This window comes from Aptenodytes forsteri, unplaced genomic scaffold (assembly GCF_000699145.1).
Source record: "Aptenodytes forsteri isolate BGI_AS27 unplaced genomic scaffold, ASM69914v1 Scaffold8, whole genome shotgun sequence".
In the NCBI taxonomy this organism is placed as follows: domain Eukaryota; kingdom Metazoa; phylum Chordata; class Aves; order Sphenisciformes; family Spheniscidae; genus Aptenodytes; species Aptenodytes forsteri.
In genome coordinates this window covers 13,978,091-14,002,170 of record NW_008796218.1, presented here as the reverse complement: position 1 = coordinate 14,002,170, position 24,080 = coordinate 13,978,091, and the positions used below count along the sequence as shown (strand labels likewise).

General features: G+C 37.6%; 1 protein-coding gene across 1 annotated transcript in view; it reads left to right on the top strand.

Annotated features, from left to right (window-relative positions):
- Positions 1 to 24,080, top strand: part of LOC103906816 (bifunctional heparan sulfate N-deacetylase/N-sulfotransferase 3) — a 64,194-nt gene that overhangs the window by 25,953 nt on the left and 14,161 nt on the right. The window contains exons 3-6 of the mRNA XM_009288875.1: positions 1,554 to 1,708; positions 5,490 to 5,675; positions 8,609 to 8,737; positions 22,164 to 22,346. Of these exons, the coding sequence (XP_009287150.1) occupies positions 1,554 to 1,708; positions 5,490 to 5,675; positions 8,609 to 8,737; positions 22,164 to 22,346 (653 nt within the window). The remainder of the gene's footprint in view (positions 1 to 1,553; positions 1,709 to 5,489; positions 5,676 to 8,608; positions 8,738 to 22,163; positions 22,347 to 24,080) is intronic.

The window sequence follows — 24,080 nt, the reverse complement described above, 5'->3', positions numbered from 1 at the left end:
CCCACATTTTTCGTTTACTGCTGTAGTTCCCTCAGAGGTAATGAGGAATAAAATCACAACAGTGAAGGTATGTCAGACAAGGTTTGCTGGAGGAAAGAGGAAAAAGCAAAAGGCATATAGGGTTAGTGAGAGTATGGCCATACGGATGCAGAAAGCATCGGAGCTGAACGTTTGGCGAAAAGACTGAAAAAGGAGAATAGATGTTGCAAAATGCTGAGAGAGAGAAAGGATTCGTCAAGTTGTGTTGATTGTTGGCGGGAGTAGGAACAATCAGAAAAGCAGGAAGCAGGCACACCGTGAAGATGTGTTAAGCTGTAGGTTGTCAGAGTTCAGCTCATACAGTCTTTATACGGCAGCCTGTTAAGGGGTTATTTAAATTTGGTTGCCTTTGACAGGGCTAGCCTGTCATTAAAAGTGCACTGGGACTAGGATAAATGTCTGGGCTTGGGGGCGAGGAGGGGTGTCCTGATCTGCCAGCTGATTAGACCCTGACACTTCCCATCCCCGAGGTGCTGTCAGGTAACCAGGCTGAATCTCTGCGAGTAGGTTATACAGAGCCGAGGCATGTGCCCGAGCACCGAGAGCGGGTTGTCATTGCCCCCGGATTACGCGAATGGCCTTGGGAGTGCTCAGGGTCCCAGCCAGCCCCCACTGCCTGCACCCAGGGGAGCAGGGGCAGGGGCCCGTCCCAGTGGGTAGCTGGGGTGCGGCTGCTTCTCTCGCAGGCTGGGAGGATTTACCAGCGTCAAAGCGGCCAGCCGGCTCAGGGTTGGAGGACAGGCCCCACCACTGGCTTATTTACTACTGTAGCTGCAGCATGAGAAGTGTGGGAGAACAGCAGGGCCGTATGCTGCTGCCCAAGTGATTCCTCTTCATCAGTGCCGCAGTCAGAAATGGCTGCAGGGCCTGTTCCCTGCGCCGTATCCTTAGGGACAGGCAGGAGAGCGTCTGAAAAGACAGGCCTGGGGCCTGAGAAATAACTCGGTGAGCTCCAGCCACCCTTTAAGTCTCTTCAAAGATGCAGATTTCTGGGAACTCCTGAATAGGCCATGATCAGAAAGGTAACAATTAGCGGGGAAGAGAAAATAATTGTATTATGCATAATATTTTGAAAAGGCTGCTGGAAAAAAAATACTTCCATGTATCATAGATAACGAAAGGAAAAGAAGTTTGCTTGGAGAGTGAGTTTAGTTTGGATAAGGAATACCAGAAAAGAGTTGTCAACATTTTCCTTTACACTCTGTATTAAACTCTCTTGTATACAATTTCTCCGATTCCGTCCCTTAGCTACTGATGTTACCGATATAGCACATGCATGTGAGGATGGTGTTGTACCATGCATTCAAGATACCGTGAAAATGGGGCTCTCAGTCTTTTACTTGGCTATAATTACTTCAGGAAAAGGAATATGTACTTGGAAACATTTAAAATCCTCAGTACTTTAAATGGTCAGATTTTATTATGCTAATTTCTTTCTCACATTTTCAAACATTTGTAAGAGTATAATAAAAGTAGAGACTTTACTTCAGAGGTGGTTTTTTTTTTTTTTTTAGGCACTGAGGAGGAAGATGAAGGTGACGACCTGCTGTTGAGATCTGTAGATGAGTTTTGGTGGTTTCCCCATATGTGGAGTCACATGCAGCCTCACCTCTTCCACAATGAGTCGTCACTGGTGGAGCAGATGATCCTCAACAAAAAATTTGCCTTAGTGAGTTATATTTTTGCGTTTTATACTGAATTTAAGTATTCAGAAACCATTATTCCTATTTTGTTGGAAAATCAATCCTTGTAGAATTTGTTTTTATCTCAAGGAATTGAAAAAAAAAAGAAAGTTTTGATACAGTGCTTTTTGCTGTCTCTTTTGTGCTATGAAAATTCTGTTTCTCTACAGTTTGGATTTCCTTCTCAATTGAAGTTTGGAGATTTTTTATTACTTTATGAAAAATTTTGAATGGAAAAATTCTTTCAGAATGAAGAATTAGTATGTTCCCATCTTGGAAAGTCAATATAGATAAAAATTCTTCTATTTCAATATTTTCCTAAATAAAATTTTGTCCAAATAACCTTGTGTTTAGATTAGAAAAAATCCAGTTTTCTGAGAGAATAAATACTCCATCAAAATGTGTCATGACTATATGGAAAGTCAATATAGATAAGAATTCTTCTATTTCAATATTTTCCTAAATAAAATTTTGTCCAAATAACCCATTGTTTAGATTAGAAAAAATCCAGTTTTCTGAGAGAATAAATACTCCATCAAAATGTGTCAAATGACTATATGAAAATGCTGCATGTTAGGATTAATGAAGTGTGCCACATTTTCAAAGATGCTTTTCTGCAGTGATACCTAATAACATATATTCCCTTTGGATCAGCTTTATAAAAACTTGTTTTGAAAAGCATTGCCTTTACTAATTATCTATTCACAGCAAAGCTCTGAAAAAAAATGTTTCAGTGAGAATATAAGAAAAAATAAAACCAGATCTTTAGGTCTGAGGATACTAGAGAAACAGACTTACCTTTTTCTCTACAGTTAATTTCATACAACAAAACCAAACCAAACTGCCATACATAGTACATATTATTTGTCTGAAGAAGTGGTCCAACGTAAAGACATAAAGTGTTGTATCAGAATATCTCAGCAAACATAACTTGCTTGCTGAAATACACTTCCAACAGCCTAATTTTACTTCTCCCTTTTCAGAATACCCTGGTTGCTCTTTAGCTGGCAGGTAATGACTTTGTTCCTTGAAAGAGCAGCGGGATTTGAAATACCAGAACAAAAAAGAGTGCGCTTATGGTCATGTGTCAGTGCATGTAGGAGGAACATATAGACCTCAAATATCGAGCAATTAAAATTTGTATTTGAAAACTTTGCTTTTAAGTAAGGAAGGTATACGCTTTCTTTTGACCAAAGATTTTACCAAGTTTACTGTAAACTCTAGTTGTACTGAATACAGGCCAGCTCAATTTTACTGTTTCTTTTAAAGAAAGCATTTCAGTAGAAGTTAGAACCATGAAAATTTTAAAATCCTTGTGTCCAAAATTCCTTTTTTTTCCCTGTGATTCTGTGTACTGTTGCAAGCTACACTGGAAATTAAATTATTTCTTGTAGTTCTGGTGTGACCTAAGACATCCTCTGGGATTAGTCTACAGTATGTAACCATTAAAGTATGTTATTAGAATAATTCATATTCAACCCTGTCTTAGGTAACGTCATCAATTTCTATTTTCTTCACTACTTTCAATGCTCTTAATACTTACAGATACCTTATATTAAATGTTTTTCATGTGTGAAGCTATGCATAGACATATAGACATGAAGCTACTCATTATGTTTCATTTGCTTAAAGCATTTAAATTAATAACAATGAGAAGTATCCTTTTTTGAAAGAGGCTGAAATTGCTGATGCCTCATGTGTTATCACACTGAATGTGTATATTGCGTGTGAAATGCTCAACTTGGGAATTACAGTCACTAAGAAATAATGGAGACACTGATACATTGAAGATGATAGGCTCATAATTAGAATGAAAGATTTTAATTACATATTTATTACTGCATATTGTAAAACTTGAGGGAAAAACCCTTAAAAATTAGACATTTGTTTATAGCTGAATGAAGGAGATCAAATGGGACATTAGACAATGCCATGTCTTACATGTTCTGTAAAGATTTTTCTTTCTGATGTTTATGCATGCTTAAGGGAAGTAGAAAAGATAAAAGGAAGAGGAATCGAAATATCTGCAATGGAATTAAATAGTGTAAAGCTGTGTAAGCGATGGCGTATCCATTCTTTATCTCCCCATGCAGTAAAACCAATAGGCCAGATCTTACTCATTCCTACTCTGGCAGATTACACATAGTGCACCCCAGCTGTAAACCAGCAGATGACGCGCTTCCTGGGTGCAGCGGGTTTACTGACGGGGTGTTTGGATCTTACCCAGGAGTAGTACGGCCTTACGAGAATTCCAAAAGCTGCACCAGCCTCAGGGTGGTAAAATCTTATGCCCCATTATGTGTGCCGTGAATTGCTAAAGGGAAATAATTTCACCAGTTTTTTAAATATAGAAAAATTAGGGTTCTCAACTGTGATTAAACCATACCTGTCTGTAACACATGCCATTACACTAGGTTCAAAGTAGCCCTTTAATGAGGAAAAAAAATAGCTTTCTTCCCTTGGAGGCTTCACGTCTTTAAAGTCTTATTTCTCACGTTCTTCCAGAGCAGAAGCAAATGCTGCTTTTTGTGAGTTTGCTTTGTTTTAAGCTGTTAGTAAAGTTGTCATATTTAAGTTATAACAGATACATCTAAACGTGAACCATGACTATTTAAGTTTAAGTCCAGTACATTAGTTTTCCTGCAGTAGTCCGGTCCTCCTCCAGAAAAGATGAAGAAATGATTTTACTAAGGTCACGCACCCATTTTTCTTTGAGATAAGACTTAGAGTTTTTCATATTCCTTAGTAACTAGTTTATTCAAAGGAAGCGACCCAAGTATCAACCAACTTTCACCTTTGCACACAAAGTATGATTAGAAAATAAGGTGAAGATGACCATACAAATACAAACAATATAAAAAACTCTTAAACAGAATTCAAAGGTTGTGCAAAGGCAGTTTTCCTAAATCATTGCAACACAACATCATCTTATGGACAGCGTATTCTGCTAATCAGACTATCAAAGAAATATCTGCTATATACTGTTCCTTTGAAAAGTAACCTGAAAGAAAGGAGAAAAGGTGTCAAAATTCATTAGAGTATGTTGGAAACCAGAAACTGGAAAGAAAATACATTGAATGTCAAGAGAAGGAAATACCAGCAAGGTCAGTATGTAAACAAGATAAATGACGGGAGTCTGCGAAAATAGATGAGGTACTACAAAAGGGGTTAGTCTACAACATCTGCCTAGTATCCTCAGAATTTTACAAGTCGTTATCTTTTCTCCTTTTTTAAAATGACACTAAAATGGTCAAGCTGGTTTTTGAATATGGTTTTATGCTTCAAGGGGACTAGAGGGGAAATGCGGTGACTCTGAAATTTAGCTAACAATCCAAGTAATTGTGTAGGGGCATGTAGTAGAAATCACACTTTTGTTATTGTAACTGCCAAATGCTACCTGTTGTGTTGAATATGTGCCAGTAATTTTCTCTCTGAACTCTTAGTTTGTGAGCAAATTCCTTGCAAGAACTTGAAAGAGTGCAGCTTTCTGTTTAATGTAAATTGAAGAAAACAATGTAAAATACATCTGTATCACTCTTCCTTACATACTCATAAAAATATTTATTAAAAAGGCTTTTGTATTAAAATCCTGCGTTTCATCTTCACCGTGTTGCTTTCCACCTCCCTTACGTATCAGCATATTTTGATATCACCATTATTTGCATTTCAGACCTGTTCTTGATCTCTCACAAACAAAGGATTTGAGAAATGCCAAAACATCAAGTTTCTCAAATTTTTGAAAGCAGTCATTGTTCTGTTATGCTTTAGGAACATGGTATTCCAACTGATTTGGGCTATGCAGTGGCTCCACACCATTCTGGAGTCTATCCAGTACACGTTCAACTTTATGATGCCTGGAAAAAGGTCTGGAATATCAGAGTCACCAGCACGGAAGAATACCCACATCTGAAGCCTGCAAGGTACAGACGAGGCTTCATCCACAAAAATATCATGGTGAGTTGTATTTATGATGTTCATATTACAACCACTCTACCATTTTATGAACAATTTGTTTTTAAGTGGAAAAGCACGGTATCCTGAAAGTTCACACTGTGAGAAGCACATATTGCTGTGCATAAGTAGCAAGATATATTTGACAGTATCTTGTTAATTAAAATCAGTCTGTTGCTGATGATGCTACTGCTGATGAAGGTGGCCTCCAGGCACCCCACTGTTAACAGTTAACAGGCTGTTAACTGTTGTAGTGCTACTGTTAATACTGGTTCAGAGATCTCAAGGAAAAAGTCAACTTTGCATCTTTTAACAGAATATTATGGGTTAGATTTTTAGCAGGTTTTAAATTTGCATAGCACCATTAGCTGCAAAAGAGTTTTGCCAGTTTATGCCATCTGAGAATCTGGATCTTGGTGTGTAAATATTTTTTTTTTCTTCCATTTGAACGGTGGACAGTTGCCCTCGTTTTGCTTCCTGCCATACAGAAGTGTGAACTGTGCTTTGCACTGTGGCTTAACCCCACAGATAGGCTTTGGGCCCAGGTGATCAGTCTGGATGCAGGGCAAACACTCAGAAGGCTGGAGGGAAAGAAGACACGTACACACACCACACCCCCCTCCAGGCTATGAAGCTGCTCTGCTGAGGCAGCCACAAGTCAAATCACACAATTTTTCTGTATTACATAATTCACAGCGTTGTTCACTGACAGCAGTATTTGCCAAAAGGGGTTATACACGACTGACATGGAAGGCGTTATGCTAATACCATCTGGTCACTGGGGCGTAGGCTATTTCTGATTCACATATTGCCATTATTATCTGAGAAGTGTTTCAAAACGACTTTCCAAAATACTTGATGGTATGTTCTTGAGTAACTTTCTTTTGGAGCATGTAGGAGAGCGGTGAATGGGAAAGATCCTAGTGTGTGTACTGTGTTATACCTCTAGCTAGAACAAGCAGTTTTGGACGGTCAAGTGCCCTAGCGCAAGACCGCCACTTAGCTTATAACAGAATTCTGGTATTGTCCTCAAGTTACCATGGATACCACTTTTCTAAGCAAAATAATAATATTTAAAAGTTTTGATCTATTTTTGGATGAAGCAAACTAAAATGATCTCCAAGGCATCCAGGAAGAAAATTGACACCATACAGATTTGAGCTACAGTTTGTTCTCCTCAAAGCAATAGCTGCACATAAAATAATGGGTTTGTGGATATGCTCAGGAGACATGAAGCATTTGAGGTAGACTGATTGACTCTCAGAATCTCCAAAAATCTTTCATAAATTTTTGTAAAAACGTGTCATTTGAAGACACATAAAGAGATTTAACACAAGGACACTGGCGCCAAAAATCTATTTCCAAGAACAGTCGTATAAAACCACCTGTTTTGGGAGTCTCAAGCTTTCAGTTCTCCTGAAAAGTTTACCTCTGCAGGCTAATAGCGATGAATATATTCAGTAACAAAACCGTTGTGTAAGATTTGCCAGAGCATTTCCCGTCCAGTACAGCTTCATTCCCTGCCTCTGTGAGGAATTGTTCTCATATTTCATTGGTGAAATCCAAAGGTTTTTAAGAACTACATGCAAGTTTATAGCAAACACACAAATTCCATACATTTTCTGACAACACAGAATTTACAATTTGTGGTCACAGTATCCTGTACATTACAAAAAAGATGTTGAGAAATGACACAACAAGAAATGAAGAGTATCTACAAAACCACAGTCTATGTCAAGTAAGGGATTTGTATGCTTTAAAAGTTTAAGCTATCATATAATAAATGTTCTAAATTGGACTAAAATGTTTGAGAAGTATCCCAGTTTAAGAATTATATGTGAACATCAATACTCAGCTGTTGATCTTCCATAAAAAATAGACATAATTGAAATACTTTCCAGCAAATTATTTTCTGAAGTTGATAGAAAATACTCTGAAGTTCTACTGGAAAACTAACTGCATTTATTAATTCTTCCTATTCAAAAGACTTGTTCTTTGCATGTTTTTAAAAATACATGCTTTTGTTTATGCTACTTTTTATTGCAACTGATCTTACAAAACTAGCACAGTTGAATGAGAAGCAAATCTTTCTTATAATGTGAGCATTACTGGCAAAATTCATCATGTGTCAGTGTAGAATTATTGGTGGTGATACCTAAGCCAAAAAAAAAAAAAAATTTTGACTTTCAAATTCCAGTTTAAATTTAAAAGAAAGCCATCTTTCAAATAAAAAGTGGAACTGATTAATACAATACAGATAATATTTTAGATTATTTTTCAAATTATTTTAAAATTTTAGAAATCTTTGATGACCAGACTTCAAATACTCAGTGTTAGGATCAGGTGTTACGGACAAAATTAGTTTGAGGAGGTTGCTGAATTGTAACTTATTGATTGAGGTCAGTCTCCAGTTTCAAACAAAATGTGATGAATTTTTGGACAGTATGATTTCACTGATAATAATAACATTTTCATTGATAATAATAATGTTGTTTCTTTCAGTAAGCACTATTTATTGATCTGCCAGTGTATTAATTCAGCTAGATCATTATTGACTTCTGGCAAAGTTGTGATGCCAAATCTACCCAGGAATTATCACAAAGGAACATTATCAGTTATGTATTACTTATCTGGCATTTGTTATCTCATTAAAAGTACAAGCTTTTTTTTTGTGAATGTCTTCATAATGTTGTTTCTTTCAGTAAGCACTATTTATTGATCTGCCAGTGTATTAATTCAGCTAGATCATTATTGACTTCTGGCAAAGTTGTGATGCCAAATCTACCCAGGAATTATCACAAAGGAACATTATCAGTTATGTATTACTTATCTGGCATTTGTTATCTCATTAAAAGTACAAGCTTTTTTTTTGTGAATGTCTTCTGAATTTTTCTTTTTTTTTTTTTTTTTTTTTTTTTTTTTTTGAATGCACTCAGGTGCTTCCTAGGCAAACTTGTGGCTTATTCACCCACACAATTTTCTATAAAGAGTATCCTGGAGGCCCAAAGGAACTAGACAAAAGTATTCAAGGAGGAGAGTTGTTCTTCACAGTGGTTCTCAATCCAGTAAGTACACTGTAATTTTGAAATGTTCTTAAAAAATTAGTTAAAGGAGAAGTTACTGAATGCTTCAAGGCCAATCAGCTGGGTCTCCCAAATAGTGATGATTGGTCACAGTGAGTTCTTCTGCTTTTTCAGTTAATTTAAGATCTAATATTATCTATGCTCTGTTAGTTGTACAAAGACAATCTCTACTTTTTTTGACAACTGTTTTGTTTGTAATGCAGTAGTAGCAACCTTTCTTGTTCGTCTTTACTTTTGCATTAAATAAGAACCCTGAGATTTAATTTTTAAAAGAATTCAAGCATTAAGAACTGGTGTTACTATGAGACGAGTACCTCAGGTGGAGTCCATTTTCCTGCTCTGCCAAATTCATAATCAGAAATGTTGGGAACACTCACTGGTTTGAGAAGGTTGCAAGCAAGGAGTACTTGCGCTTAAATCTGTTTTGAGAATTTTCAGTTGCCGATTCATAATAGTTTCAAGAAAAGATCCAAGTAAATGACCCACGTAGTTAATACATCTGCTTAACCTTTCATTTATCTTCAATGGAATAATAAACAACAAACGAGGCTATGAAACTACAGAATACTGGCAGAAGAGAACAGTATGGTACTTCAAAATGGCATGGGATTAGGTCGGTTGCATCAAAACTGACCTTTTAGACAAGCTTTTAGGTGAGCTTTTCATCTGAAGTCCAAATGAAACATATAAATAAAATTTACCCGTTTTATACAAATGTAATCACTAGGACTCATTTTCTCAGAACACCAAAGGGAACAAAACGTATTTCCACTCAAATCCTTTGGAATAATAGCCTAAATATTTTTGTGCCCTTTTTTAATCTTCCATAATTTAATGGAAGTCCGAAGGAAAAAAGCTTCTGTCAGCTACTTCAGCAATTTATATGCAGGTCTATTTTTCAAGCCTCAAATTCTTTCAGGCTATAGTTTTGGTTCTTTGAGAGCAGTTACTGTGCTTTGTTCTCCTTTTTCATGTTCACATAGCAGAATTAGGCAATAAAAACTTCACTTCCTCAGCACACGTGGCCTGCCTTCTAGAGGATGGCAGTAGTCCCAGTCCTAACTTTGATGATATATATCATTTCAGTCACAGTATGTTACCAGAGGTGAGACCTGGAAAATTCCTTGGAGGGAGGGTATTGGTACCATAGCAATGCTTTGGCAATATATGGGTTTTAACTAAGGGTTACTAGCTTAACAAATGCGACTTAGTGGAAGACATATAGTAACAACATTTTTGAGTGAGGACAAACTGTATTCCATTTTGAAACACAGCCACAACTTAGCCAAAAACTATTTTACCGTCTTACAACAGTAGGGAAACAGCAAAATTTAATACAGTTGCTCAAGGCATAAGCCTTTCAAATTAAAAGAATGAAGAGAATGGAGGGGAAGACAAGATAAGCAGTGAAACAATCATGATTATTGGTATCAATCATAAAAGTTTGATCATGCCTGCCTAACATCCTTGAATGTGAGTACGGTAATGTCTCTTTATATATTACAATTAGATCTTCGATTTATGCATTGCAATGTAGACTGTATGATCACTTAGTTCTGAGAAATAGAATATCCCCGATACAATACAGGCTAAAAGAATAGAAGTTAAATGCACTATTTTCTAAATACAACTGTAAATGAATATTAGGCTGAAATTTGCCAAAGACAAATTGCTGCAATCCTTCTAAGGAGTGCCTTTGAAAAGATGATGTGTCTGGTTTTAAATATCTGCTTATAAACAGTTTCTAAACTTCTAAGCATTAGCCTGGCATGTAATCAATTTAAAGATTAGGGTTTGCATCTTTGTGTTTTTTAAGTATTACATGTATTTATACCATAATTTGCAAGACAGAGTTGGGCAAAGATTAGGCATTAAAATGAAAACTAAGTAGCTTTAGGAATTTGTCTAATTATGAACTGGCATTTTGGATTTTATAAGCTTTACTGTGTTTTCATTAAAATTGCTGGGATTTCTAATGTGAAACACCTAGATTTTCAGAGGATGCAAAAATTCCATTATGAGGCATTTTTTAAACGTTATTTTTCACTCATGTAAAAGTACGAAGAAGAAACCTTACCTAGGAATCATTACAGTGTCAGCCGAATATTCTCAACAGTGAGTACATAAATATTTAGTTTCCAAAAATGAAAAATGTGGGTGTAAATTAAATGTAAATCTTAACAAAGGCCTTCATTACCTTTTCTGGTTTAATTTGGATAACTGATCTTAAGTGAATATAGTTTCTGAGGTGTAAGTTATTAGGCTGAGGCTTTAGAAACTGAGTACCCTACACTGAAATAAATGCCCCTAAGAAAAAAGCCCAAAATTTCTTTGCGGTTTGTCTGTGTAATGGTAGCTATTCACAAGAGAGACTCTGCTTCCTTATAGTATGCTAGATCAACCACAACCTGCAGAATAAACCACAAAAAAAACACAGGACCATACGCGCTTCTGTAAGCTTTTGACGTGAGAACCAGCATTATTGCCCTGTTCCCAGGGCATTGTACAGTCAGAAGTCCTGCAGGTGAGAAAAGCATCAGGAAATCCTGCTCTGCAAATGATCTCTGCTAGTTGTATTTTAGATGGGAGCTAAGAGTTGGTTTGTTGGAGTAGCTAATCTTGTGGTTGGCAACCTGTATTTATGTGGTATGCATTTATATCCCCACACTGCTGGTTCGATTGCAGTCTGATGGTGGCTGTAAAGTGATCTTGACAGCTATGCCCATTGTGTTCATAAGGCATCTAGAATGCTGAAGTGCCACCAACCTGAAAAAGAGCCCAAGTAGTAATGTAACATGCTATCTACTTTTCCAATAATATTTTGTATGTCTGTCTTCTGTTAAAGATTTTGCTGACTTCAGCGGCCCTTAGGCGAGATTGTAATATATCAGGGTCTTGCACAAAATATTTTACAGGGGAAAAAAATAAAAAGAAAAAGGAAAAAAAAGAAGCCTTCAGCAGCCCTGTATTATTAGCATACTGGCATTATTTTCCCCACATTATCGGTTGAATAATTGACTTAGACGGAGGTTGTGTGACTTGCACTAATTTAGCCAGGGAATTCTATATCAAAGGCACAAGGAAAACATGCCTTGTAGAAGTCATAGAATCATGGAATAGTTTGGGTTGGAAGGGACCTCTAAAGGTCATCTAGTCCAACCCCCCTGCCATGGGCAGGGACATCTTCAACTAGATCAGGTTGCTCAGAGCCCCGTCCAGCCTGACCTGGAATGTTTCCAGGGATGGGGCCCCCACCACCTCTCTGGGCAACCTGGGCCAGTGCTTCACCACCCTCAGCGTAAAAAATTTCTTCCTTATACCTAGTCTAAATCTACCCCCCTTTATTTTAAAGCCATTCCCCCTTGGCCTGTTGCAACAGGCCCTGCTAAAAGTTTTCAGTGATGAGTACCTTATCCAGAGAGCTCTCTGTCTTTGTTTTATTATTTCGCATTGTTACTATTTTGTACTGACTTTAAAACATTTTAGCAAGTATTTTTCCTGATAAACTTATTAGAATCTTCAGTGACTTCAGATCCACCTATCTCTGTCTGCCCTATTCAGTGAAGTTCTTGGATTAATAAAACAAATTTCTGTTAAATGTTTCTTACAATGAAATTGTACCAGTCTCCTAAATATGTCTTGTAAATTATGAAGGAAGTGAGCAATTAGATTTTGAGCTATATATAATGATGGGGGTAGGTATAGACACTGCCATCAACTGTACCATTTCTTCTCAGGTTTGCTAGTAAATCTCTATCAATACTGACAAGACTATCAATACTTCTGAACTGCTCTGAAAATAATTAGGCCTAAGAACCAAGCCAAACTAAACATAGCTGAACTGAACATACCTTTATTAAAACTATTTGAGTATTTCTTTCTGTCTGCCACTGTATATTTTTCCTCATCTGTAACATACATACATATTGCTTCTTTATGAAAATATGTCTGCACTAGTTACCTGTCTGTGCCATAGCCATTGTTTCTGTAGGTAGTTGATGTGGAACATGTACAATAAAATAAGCTAAGTAAGAACTGAGACCAGAACAGTTCAAAAAGCACTGATATAATAAAGTTTTCAGACACCTAAGTTACAAATGAGCTTCTTTTAGCTTGCACATGTGTTGCAATGGATTTAAGTACCAAAACTTGATTAACTGAGTAACTAAGGCTATCTATTGCAAAATTATTTGTTTGATATATAACAGTACTGTTCAGTCATTAACAGGAACATAACAAATCTGACTGTCTTGGTGAATAGCTATATGTTACGATAATACATAACCATAAAGGCTATACACCCTTCATCCTTCCAGGAAAAGTAAAAATTGTGACTGGAACAGGATTCTGCTAAGGACAGCACTGCATATTGCAGCATTTTCTCTAATGATGTGCGTGTTCTCCCAAGAGAGCAGCTATTAGAGATGAGCTATTGGAGCAGCTATTGTCAGATGAACACTTGAAATTCACTCACCTGTCCCACCAGGCTGATGGAGGCTGCAGAGTAAGAGGCAAACGTTGAACAGCTCTTGTTTTCCTTGAGGCTGCATGACCAGCAACCTAAGCTGACGCAAATGGTGTGTTAGCTTGCTCTGTGCTACACAGACAATAGGAATATGAGTTCACTGTTCTATGAAATAACTTGCTTATAGTTAAACCAATTTAAAAAGGCATTATTGCGAACAGCATGTTATATCCCAGTAACAGAAGAGGAAGGTTCCTATCTGTGAGTTTGTATATTTGGATTCTGTGGAATGTACACTAATCAATAATCTTAACATGTGGATCTGCACATTTTGCACAGCGAAGTCAGTGGGATTTTTCCCATTTCCTTCCCATTGTCATTCCTATTAGTGGGATAATGTGTAGGTATATCCATGTTCCTTATTCTTTAAGGCATTGACACACTGCGGAAGGAATAGAGTTCAAAATAATGCAGAGTGTTGTATAATGAAGTTGTGGAAATCCATGGTACAAGTTCATCCAGAACACTCTGCAGACTCAATCTTATGTGCAAAACTGGAAGCAGTTGACTGAAGAGGACTATGAAGGACTGAGACTCCAATTAGAAGAAAAATCAAAATGATCAAGATTGATTATATTTGAAAAGAGATGAAAAACAGAAACAGCTATGAAATTGCATGAAGAACTTAGACAATGAACTCCTGTTACCTGACTAGAAACAGAAAACCAGAGGATAGCCAATTAAATGAGGATGAGAATTTTAATGAGAATTGTATCAGGATCTTCCTCCAAGGTAGTGTTTTTGACATCAAGAACTTAACAAGATTTGAAATACAGAATAAAATTTGATTGGCTATTCATGCCTGTAGTAGTTGGTAAGACATGGATTCCATATAAACTTCCATGCTTTATGTAGCCCTTGAAAGCAGGGGAGACTTTCATAGAGGATTTTTTTTCACACATCTCTCATCCTGTACTTTCCTCATACATAATCTCTGATGCCATCTGCTTCTGTAGACAGCATACTGCATGAGATAAACAGGCCAAACGCAGGACAGACCTACTAGTTTTATTCATGTTTTTATACGGAAAAGCTTACTGTTTTTCTAAGTGCAAAATTTCGATAATAAAAATAAAATTCATGAAGCAGATCAACAGTATGAAATGGAGTATATCTCATCTGCTTTCTACCAGTTCTTTAGATTTTTATTCCTAACATTTATTGCAATTTGTTAATCTGTTTGGTTTAGTTTTCGAATGATGATGTGGAAGGTAAGGTATATTTTGATGCTAAAATCCAAGTAATCTAGTAAACCCAATTTTTCTTAATGTTAAGATTGCAACTTCGATGAGAGACATGGTCTAAAACAATATTGATGCTCCTTTTCCAGTAGCATCAGTAAAAGTTAAGGTGTCTCAGTTTAACTTTGTAGAAGGCACACATAACCCAGTCCTAAAATATCCTTTGAACTATGGAAGATACAGATCGGGTGGAAGATACAGATCGGGAGCTTTGCTATCCTACGAGATGAATGTTTAAGGGAAAACAACGATTCATGAAAATCTTCTATACCTTTTCTGCCCCCGAGAAAAACAAACAGAACAGAACACAGTAATTGCATTACATGCATTTACATGCACTTCCTTACAAAGTACTATGTGTCTACAGATCTAAAGGAAAAGGAAAATGCCCTGTGGAGAGGAATTTGGTGAAAGCCTTCAAATGGTTGACAGCCCAACAGTGAAACTAATGTGTGGCCAGCTGTGTGTTCTCCGTATGGTTTACAGCAGTACTGATCAAGAGGGAAGGCTGTTAATGGTTTAGGCCCTGTGTCTGATCTTAAAATAATTGTAATCTTTGTATGCATTCAGTTCTAAGTATTATTTTCCTCTAATTTTTACCTCTCCCAAGTTACAGTGAGTAGAGCTGTTACTAAGTTAATTGACTTGCAGCAAAGGAGAAATTACGTGCTTTAGCACTGAAAATGAGAGGATTTATATGAGCACCAGCAGAACCTACTGTATCTTAATGTGACCCTGAACAAGATGAATAGCCAGGCTTTGGGACTACGGAGAAAAATACAAAAACAAAGGCATTCACGCTCAAATCTTCCCTTTCTGTCTGTCCCGCTTTGCACAACCTCTTATTTAATCATACTGAGTGTGAGAGGCAGGAAAGATGACAAATGTGTTGAGGAGGGCACTGATGTGCAGGTAACTGAGCTCTGATGCGTGGGGTTCCTTGTCGGCATCCCACGGTAGTGCCATTGGGAGCATAGCCTGGCCTCTCCGGTGGGCTGGTTCAGTTCGGCAGGGTTGGCCCACTTCATGGCTGAGTGAGAAAGGCAACAGTTTCATCTCTTCCCTGTCCTCTCATGCCCGTTTTAGGAACTCTTGGGAACTCCAACGATAGTTTGGGGAGTTGGCATGAATTCGGGAGGGGGGGAAGTCAGTTTTGCCTAGCATTTTGATTGACTGCAAAACAGAAGTGCCTTCCTTCCTATCTATTCTTCATAACCCACCCATAAAAGCCAGAGTCTGGTATTTTGTGGATGGAATAAACAAAATATAAAAAAACCCTAAATAAACAGGCAGCATGGAAAGACTGTGGAACAGACGGGATTAGCTCTCTAATTAGAGGTGATTAAATAAATGCATTGAAATTGTGGGCAATAAGAAAACTTTGCCCTTCTTCAAAATTCTGAAATGGAAAGCCCTGTACAAGTGGTTTACAGCTATTAGTGAAGCAAGTCTTTTGGACAGTACTGCCAGTTGGGAAATTGGGTCACAAGGGTAACGAGCAATTTACAAAGGCAAAAAAAAGTTTGTGCAACAGCTGAAAATAAACTCAGGTTTCCTGACTGTCAGATTAATAATTCAGAACTACACCAAATACATAATTTTGTTTGATCTTATAATGGAGCCAGGGAAGATTTATATTTATAGTGGAGATACTGCTATGTAAATCAAATTCAACTACTTGGCTTGCTGTCTTTGCAAGCGGACAGATCCACGGCAGCTGTGAAACCAGCAGGACAGCCTCAGAACAAAAAAGGGAGTTGCAAGCTGGAATCTCTCTGTGGTGGAATTGAATGCAGCTTTTCTGGTAGCATACAGGTCTAAAAGGAATATCTTTCAACTATTAAAAATATATATTCAAGCATAGACTGCAATCTAATTCATTATTCTATCACTTTGTTAGTCTAATGGAGCAAAACCAGCTGTTACTGAGTCTCTGAATACCTGAAACAGAACTCTTCTGAGTAACGTGGAGACAATATCAGAACTGCAAACAGAGTGTGTACAATGCCAAATTAATTGGAATACAGGCGTTCTGAGAGTTAGACATACTCTGGTGGCCTTTACAATGTGTAAACATTTGTTCAGTAGCTAAAATATCAGCAATATACTAAATTGGTAATGCATCTGCTTCTAGTGCCTAGCAGCGATCACCTAATTAATTGTCAATCATAATTTAACTTCATTTTAAAGTGTTGTGCTTAACTTCATTGAGTTGGGAGGCCTCTATGCTGCCTTTTAATGTTGTTGCACAGATTGGAGGGTGACACAGTGCCCATGACAAAAGTACCTTAATGACTGGTTTAACAGTATGAATTTATTCAAGTCGGATTGCCTGCAATAGATTTATATATGGTAAAAAAAATGAAAGATGTGCTCAGTCCATAAGAAATGGATATTACCAATTTTTTCTTGTACCAACTCTTCTAGTTCCAGATTTAAAATACCAAAAATAATAATAAATCTGGTTAACAACATCAATGTCACTGCAAGTCTCAGTCCTCCCTCCACTTCCCTGATGCTTGCCAAAGAGGGTACAGCTAACCTCTGAAAAGGGAGTCTTCTCTCTGCTCTTGGGTTGCAGCCCAATCCTGACAGCTTGGTGCAGTGGCCTCCAAAGTGGGGTATGTGCACCCCAGGGGGTGCGCAAGATGATCCATTCGGGTGTGGGAAGAAAATATTGGAACTTCAGTATTAGAAGTATATAATTTATAAATAAATATACATACATTAGGGATGCATGCTCAAAAAATTTTCACTGATAGGTGTGTGCGATCAAAACAGTTAGGAGATCACTGGCTTAGTGGACTACTGTTCTACAGGCTTTTTACTGTTCTAGAGGCTTTTGTGTGCTTAATTTGTTTCACTCTGCTGTAGACATTGCCACTTCTTTTCTTTCCTGCATTATTACTGTAACTGAAACCAAATCGAAAAGTCCTCCTGATGCGGTACACCATTAAGGAGGTATAAACAGAAAAGGAGTATGAAGAAGAAGAAGAGTGAGGTGTGAGTGCAACCTATTCATCTGCAAAATGTTTGTGTAAAATGGAGTTTGAGTATGACACAAGGTACATTTTGCTTATCACGATATATGGAAGGGAATGGGAATATTTGCAGGTTGCCCAGCACAAAGATATCCACTCTGCTGTTTTCCATCAGAGCAGCTAGTCTTGCTCACCATTAATCATTTCTGTCCCAATGTAGAGAAGCTTCATAATTCACCCTTCCAGACCTTCACAGGGAGCTTGGGAAGGAAAAAAAAAAAAAAAAAAGTCTTTCCCACTGTCCTTGAATGGTACTTCTCATCCCTGTCTTTCCAAAAATAGAGACCCCTTGACTCCAGGGGGAAAAAGCCAGGAACACAAACATGGCACAAGCCAGCAGCTGTAAGAGGGGCTTCTCACGCTTGGGAATGAGAGGGTAATGTCATTCCTTTGGGAGGCAGGCGCCTCTGTTTTTGTCAGGAAAACAACAACTGTTATCAAGACCATAGAAGTGTAGTTAGCAGTGCCCTTATTGTATAATTTTAATAGCTGCAGCATCCTAATACTGTTGATTTTGTAGTGATCAATATTTTTTAAAATATCCAGCCTGCTAAAATAACACCCATGGCTAGAAGCTGGGTAACTTGTTGCATTTTTTTCATTTTGTGTAAATTGTTTGTCAAGCATCTATTGTTTTCTCTGTTCTTGATACATAAACTAGATCACACTGGTTCATCTTTTCCTGATACGTGTGATTTAATAGCAGCAACTCAGTCTCGGTCTCAACTCTCAATTTGTTGACCTAGAAGCTATTGCCTCTAATTGGGAAATGTTGTAGTAAGGAAATATGCAGCACAGAATGAGCATTCAAAAAGATAAAAGCTGTTTCTCCTGAATGCTTGTCCTCATTTCCCTACATCTCTGCAGTACTAGTCAGAATCCCAAATAAAATCAGGGATTGGGAAGGAGAACAAAACAGAAATAGCCCTCTGCCCTTTCATTCTGGGGAAGGAGTGCAGAAATGCTGAGGGGAAGCTGAAAGGAGCAGGTCATACAGGCTGCCCCTGTGAGAAGGCAGAGTAAAGCACCTTTGCTACCCTGATCCAAGGATGGGTGGAAGCAAGAAAGAAGCTGCTGCCCAGAGGCCAGATTTAGTCCCAAACCATCATTTTAAAAATTGTCTGCATTCCATTTCAGTCCCCTCGTGAAAGATATTAAATCCTGTGGAGAGTGTGCATTGAAGTGCAACCAAGATGATAGTTTGTTTATGAGGAACAGCTGAAAAGGGTGATCGTTCTCACACTGAGAGAAAGAAAATGCTGAGATGCCCTGAAAGAAATTATTTTAGAAGAGGGCTGGAAATAATAACATCAAATAAGCTCTTTTTAACTGAAAGGGAGGCTAAAATGCTTGTTTGAGTAAATATAAATCTATTCACAGCTGCTTCCCTTTTGAAGACGGAATAAAGAAATATATGAAGCTCTATTTATATTTTACAGCATTTCCCAGAGGTGCAAGATTATTGAACAAATAGTGTTATTTACTAGATCTAGTCTTCTGGGATGCCCACAAAGGATTCATTTTATATCTCCTGATCTGTGGTTTTAAGAGAATAAATCTTTAATAGCATAGCATGCTATTAGTTGGCACACAAAGAGTAATCATTCTCATTAGTTAGAACTTGTTTGAATGAAATAGAATGTGGTATGATAGCAAAACAAAGCATCGTAACTCAATATGCAAGGCAAAAAGTAGTAATTATGTTTTGTCTTGGTGTGAAACTGCACACCTGCAAATGGAAGGGTAATGATACGAGTTTCCGTCCTTCTGCACAGCTTGGTAGGAAAGCAGGGAAGTGGGAAGCAACACACCATCCCTTGCAGCTGGGCCAGCACCAGGGTGAAATCCCTCAAAATGGTACCTGGATATCATTTTCTCCTTGTAGCCAGGGAAACCGGAGGATGAGCTTAGACATCTCTCCCGGTGCTGTGGCTGCGTAGCTGTTGTCGACAAACTCGCAGGAATGCCCCTAGAGTAGGAGAGAGCGGCTGGCAGGTCGGCATCACGTACTGTAAGCCACCTCTCATAGGGATCCCTGGTGTGCAGAGTGGTCCAAGGTCATCCTCAGAGAAACGTAAATGCGGCCATTGCAGCATCACGCTCCTGTTAGTTACACAGGCCGCTAGCTCAGCCTGAAAAGACCTTTTGCAGCTGAAAGCAAGAGTAAGTAGTTCTCAGGTCAGATCAGGTGAATTAAGCCCTGGATTAGCAATATTTCGTTGTTCTATGAAGCACAGGATTGTAGTTTGCTAATTTTACACAGGTAGTGGTAGTGATTTTACTAGGAATTTGTTTGTACAGTATCAACAGGAGGGGAAAAACTTTTGTTCAGATTTTCCTGAAAGATAGTCTCAGCTGATCTGTAATATTTTTGGGGCCATATAGAAGTAAAGGAGACCTTTTCTACAATGTAAAGTTGTATATTAGAATATGTATTTGGTTACACTAGGTATGGACTTCTTTACAAGATTTAGTCATTTATGTTTTAAACCAGCATTTGATCATCTTTCTTTTTGTTGTAAATAATTATCCATAAAGTATTTGACATAAAAAATAACTGTAAAACGGGAACTAAGGTCTCTGATATATTCTTCCCCTTCATTGACACAGTTTCATATGCTGGAAATTACTTATGATGCTACGTCCTATCAATTTTTCAGCCTCCACTGTGACATTCTTAAAATTACAGTGATATTCCCTTCAGGGAAAGAATAATACATATTTTCCCTGAACTAGCAATCTTTTCAAGTTCTCTTGCTTTTTCTTCCAGGGCAGTGCTGTAGTTGTTGGCAGGTGAGGAGTTGCCAGGAGGTGAACTGACATTATAAATGTCAGAGGTCAACCCACGTGTAGGAAAGAAAGAGGCTGTCAAGAAAACAAGTTAACCTTTTTTATGGAAACCTTCTGATTGTATCTTTGTTGAGAACAACGTAGTCCTATGGCTGGTCTGTTCCTGCTTTGAGAACTGAAATAAAAAAGGAAACTTGAAAAGGTTGTACATTTGGCAAAATGCTTACTATTGGTTGCCTAAAGGGGACGATTGGGTTTTTTTCGATCTCAGTCCTATCTGAAAAGAAAGATTGTATCCTAATGATTTAGTGGTGTATATCTTCTAATTTTACTTGAGTCAGACAAAATGAAGCCCTCAGCTTACTTTATAAGCCAAGAGGTGTCACCAAATGACACTTAATAAAACACATTTTCTGTGTCCATTCACTGCAAGTACTCTGTAGTGTTACAGTTAGGTGTTCAAAAATAGAAGTAGCTTTGAATGTTTTATATCAGAGGAAGCCAGTGTTTTAAATACTCTGAAGCAAAAGAATACAGCTGTAGATTCCAGTTTTTCATTCTTTTCTTTTTCCTTTTTTACACTGAAGGCTGGAATTCCTTTACAAAAGATTAACTTCAGTTTCTGAACTAATTTCAGAATTATGGCCATGATAAGCCTTTTTCTTTTTAAAGTGGCTTACATCAAGTTTTACTTTAAATAGAAATTTCCCATTCATGGCATTAGCAGATTTATTTACAAAAAGAGTCAAGTTTCTAATTTTTTAATGGAAATTAGTTTGGAGAAATTATCTTGGGAGAGTTCTATTTAAAAAAAAACTTCGGAAAAAAATCACTGCTAGAGAGGCAAGGGTTTGCAGATTTTAGTGTAAGAACAGACTGTTTCATCAGTGACAAGTTACTTTGAAAATGGATCATTTTGCAAAACAGAGGTTTCAGTCTTCAGCCCTTCCTCAGTCCCTGAGAGACCATCCTTGCAGTCTGTGTATTCCTGCTCCGCTCACCAGCACGGTTTACATGTGTCCAAACGTGCCCTTCCTGTGAGAAACCTTGACGGCAAGCAGTGCTTCCATTGGGAGTGTGAGAGTGCATTTGGACCAAGGGACGTAGCGGGGAGGATTTATCTGAGTAGCAATTTCACAGTAAGGTGTTGGAAGAGCAAAATACAAGCAGCCTTACAACTGATGGGATACTGAGCTATGGGGGTTTTTTGGGTTTGGGTTATTTGAAAGTACTCAATCAGGTTTCAGATTTTTTTTGTTTGTTTCTGTGTATGATTCAACTATCTGCCCCATGCTTGCAGAATAGCTTTGTAGAAGAGATGAGTTACTTATCTTATAAAACTTACAGCTGGAGCAACAAGATTTAAATCACAGCAATAGAGGTCAGCTATCCTCTCGGTCTCTGACTTCTTTACTCTTCCACGAAAACAGAATTCACGTTTTTAATATTGCATTTGTATTCCACTTGAAGTACAACTGTGGGTATTGTTTTTGCTGTATTCTCCATTAAGTAAATTTATATAAAGATGATGTAAATATTCTACAACCCCAGGGTAGGATTGCATATCCTAGTTCACACAGAGCTCATAGCACCTATTCCACAATTTTCTTCATTGATTGCATTGAGTTGACTTGAGAAGGAGGATGTAATTCAACGAAGAGCAAGGATAGTAAGATCTACGCGAACGTGATCAAAGTCTTGCAGCTCTAAATAAGAGCAAAATGCAAATTAAATTTATATTATCTGTAGTTACACTGCCATCTAGTGATGCAAAGAGTCAACGTCTGCTTTCTTTATTTTGTTTTCTAAAGATTAGCATCTTCATGACACATTTGTCTAATTATGGAAACGACCGCCTGGGGTTATACACCTTTGTGAATCTGGCCAACTTTGTTCATACCTGGACAAACCTGAAACTGCAGACTCTTCCTCCGGTTCAGCTGGCTCACAAGTATTTTGAACTATTCCCTGAGCAAAAGGACCCTCTCTGGCAGGTAGGCAGGCTTGCTGATGAAGACATCAGAAAAAAATCATCTTGATGGTGTTTTTTGTGAAGTTCTTTGTTTCAGTTTCTTGTAGAGAAAAGCAGTAATATTTTTAGATTTACTAGTTGGTTCCATAAAACAGCTTACTGAAGCTTCAGCGTATGTCATTGTTTTCCCTGTCACTTAAATCTCCGTAGAAAGGTTGTGAAATTAATATGTATTAAGATGTGTAATTAAAATTATCTTTAATTCATTTTACTTGTGACTTTACTTGCTCTTAGAAATGTGGGAAGTGCAGGAAAGGCATGTTGTGTTATTTCTCTTCTCCTTTTGGAACTTGCAGGAATGACGCATTTGACAGAGGGATGTATATGCATATTTTAGCAGTTGGCCCTTAAAGAAATGAACTTTTCTCCAAGTGTGTGAGGAGAGGGCATCCAAAAAGAGAAAAGAGCATTAAGACCATGGCTACCTTATTGCTAAAACTGACTAGCCAAGTAGAAATAGCTTAGATAGATTAGAAAGTTATTCACAAAAGGCTGAGAACTGCCCAAGCAAGAAGTTTACCAGCACTTACTACGTTGATGTTATCAACTCTGCTGCTTGATTATCCTGCTCTCATAAGTGAGCAAACTGAAAATATCAGGAATGCAAAGACCTGCTAAGGCTGAAGCCTGCACTGACCTTGCAGTTGACACGTCTTCAGCCCATCACCCAGCACTAAGAGCACAGTCCCTAAAGAGAAACTACTGCACCAAGCGGTGAACGCTGTCATGTTCTTGACACGCGCAGCGATGGTTCAACCAATTCGGTGGAATGTCCGAGTGCTGTAGGTACATGTGTCCCTACAGTGATAATACGTATCCCAAATATCATCCTTTTGAGGTGACTTGGTAGAAATATTCTAAGGAGCAGACTTTACTAAATCGAACATAAAAATGTATTTAAGCTTGCTTGCTCAAATGTTTTCTAGCATTGGATATTGAATTGCCAACTTAGATCTGAGTATGAGATTGCAAATTTGGACTTAAATACACATCTTGAAATTCACGCCGTTATTGAATAAAACATTGAAGTAGGGAAAAAAATGTCAAGAATTTTGCATAATGTTAAGAGAGAATGAATTTAAAAAATGGAAATTAGCCTGTAGCCAAATGACTTGAAAAATTAGAATTACTTAGAAAAGAGATTTGCAAGTAACAGTGACTAACATATACTGAATGTGGTGTCTTTTGTCTATAATGCACGTGAATCTGAATACAGTTACATTTTTTTAAGCCTAGAAGATTGGTCATACCCTTTGTCTCAGTGCAGTACTGCCAAACGACAGTGTCAAAAACTGTTTGCAAGTAGCGTTTCTAAAACAAATTTAAACTGTTGTAAAGCAGCACATGAAAAAACAGGAGTCAATATTATGTACTGATTTGAACTGGAGGATCAGAATATGTAGTTGTGAATGGAAATCCTTAAGTTATAATTAATTTACTATCTTAGTTTACAGACTACAGCATGTATAGGGTGGTAGCTGTTACAGTAATGTAAAAGAAAAAGTCAGTAATTAGATAACTCATTAGCAATTTTAAGTCTTCCTAATTTGTATGTAATTAATTAATTAATTTTGAATGATTCCCACATCTGAAGTATGTGGGATCAAATTTGTCTTTGGCATAATTCTGCCGAACATACTGACATTTCATAGGATAAATTATCTTGTCCCAGGGTCTGTTGGGTAGCTGGGGCAGC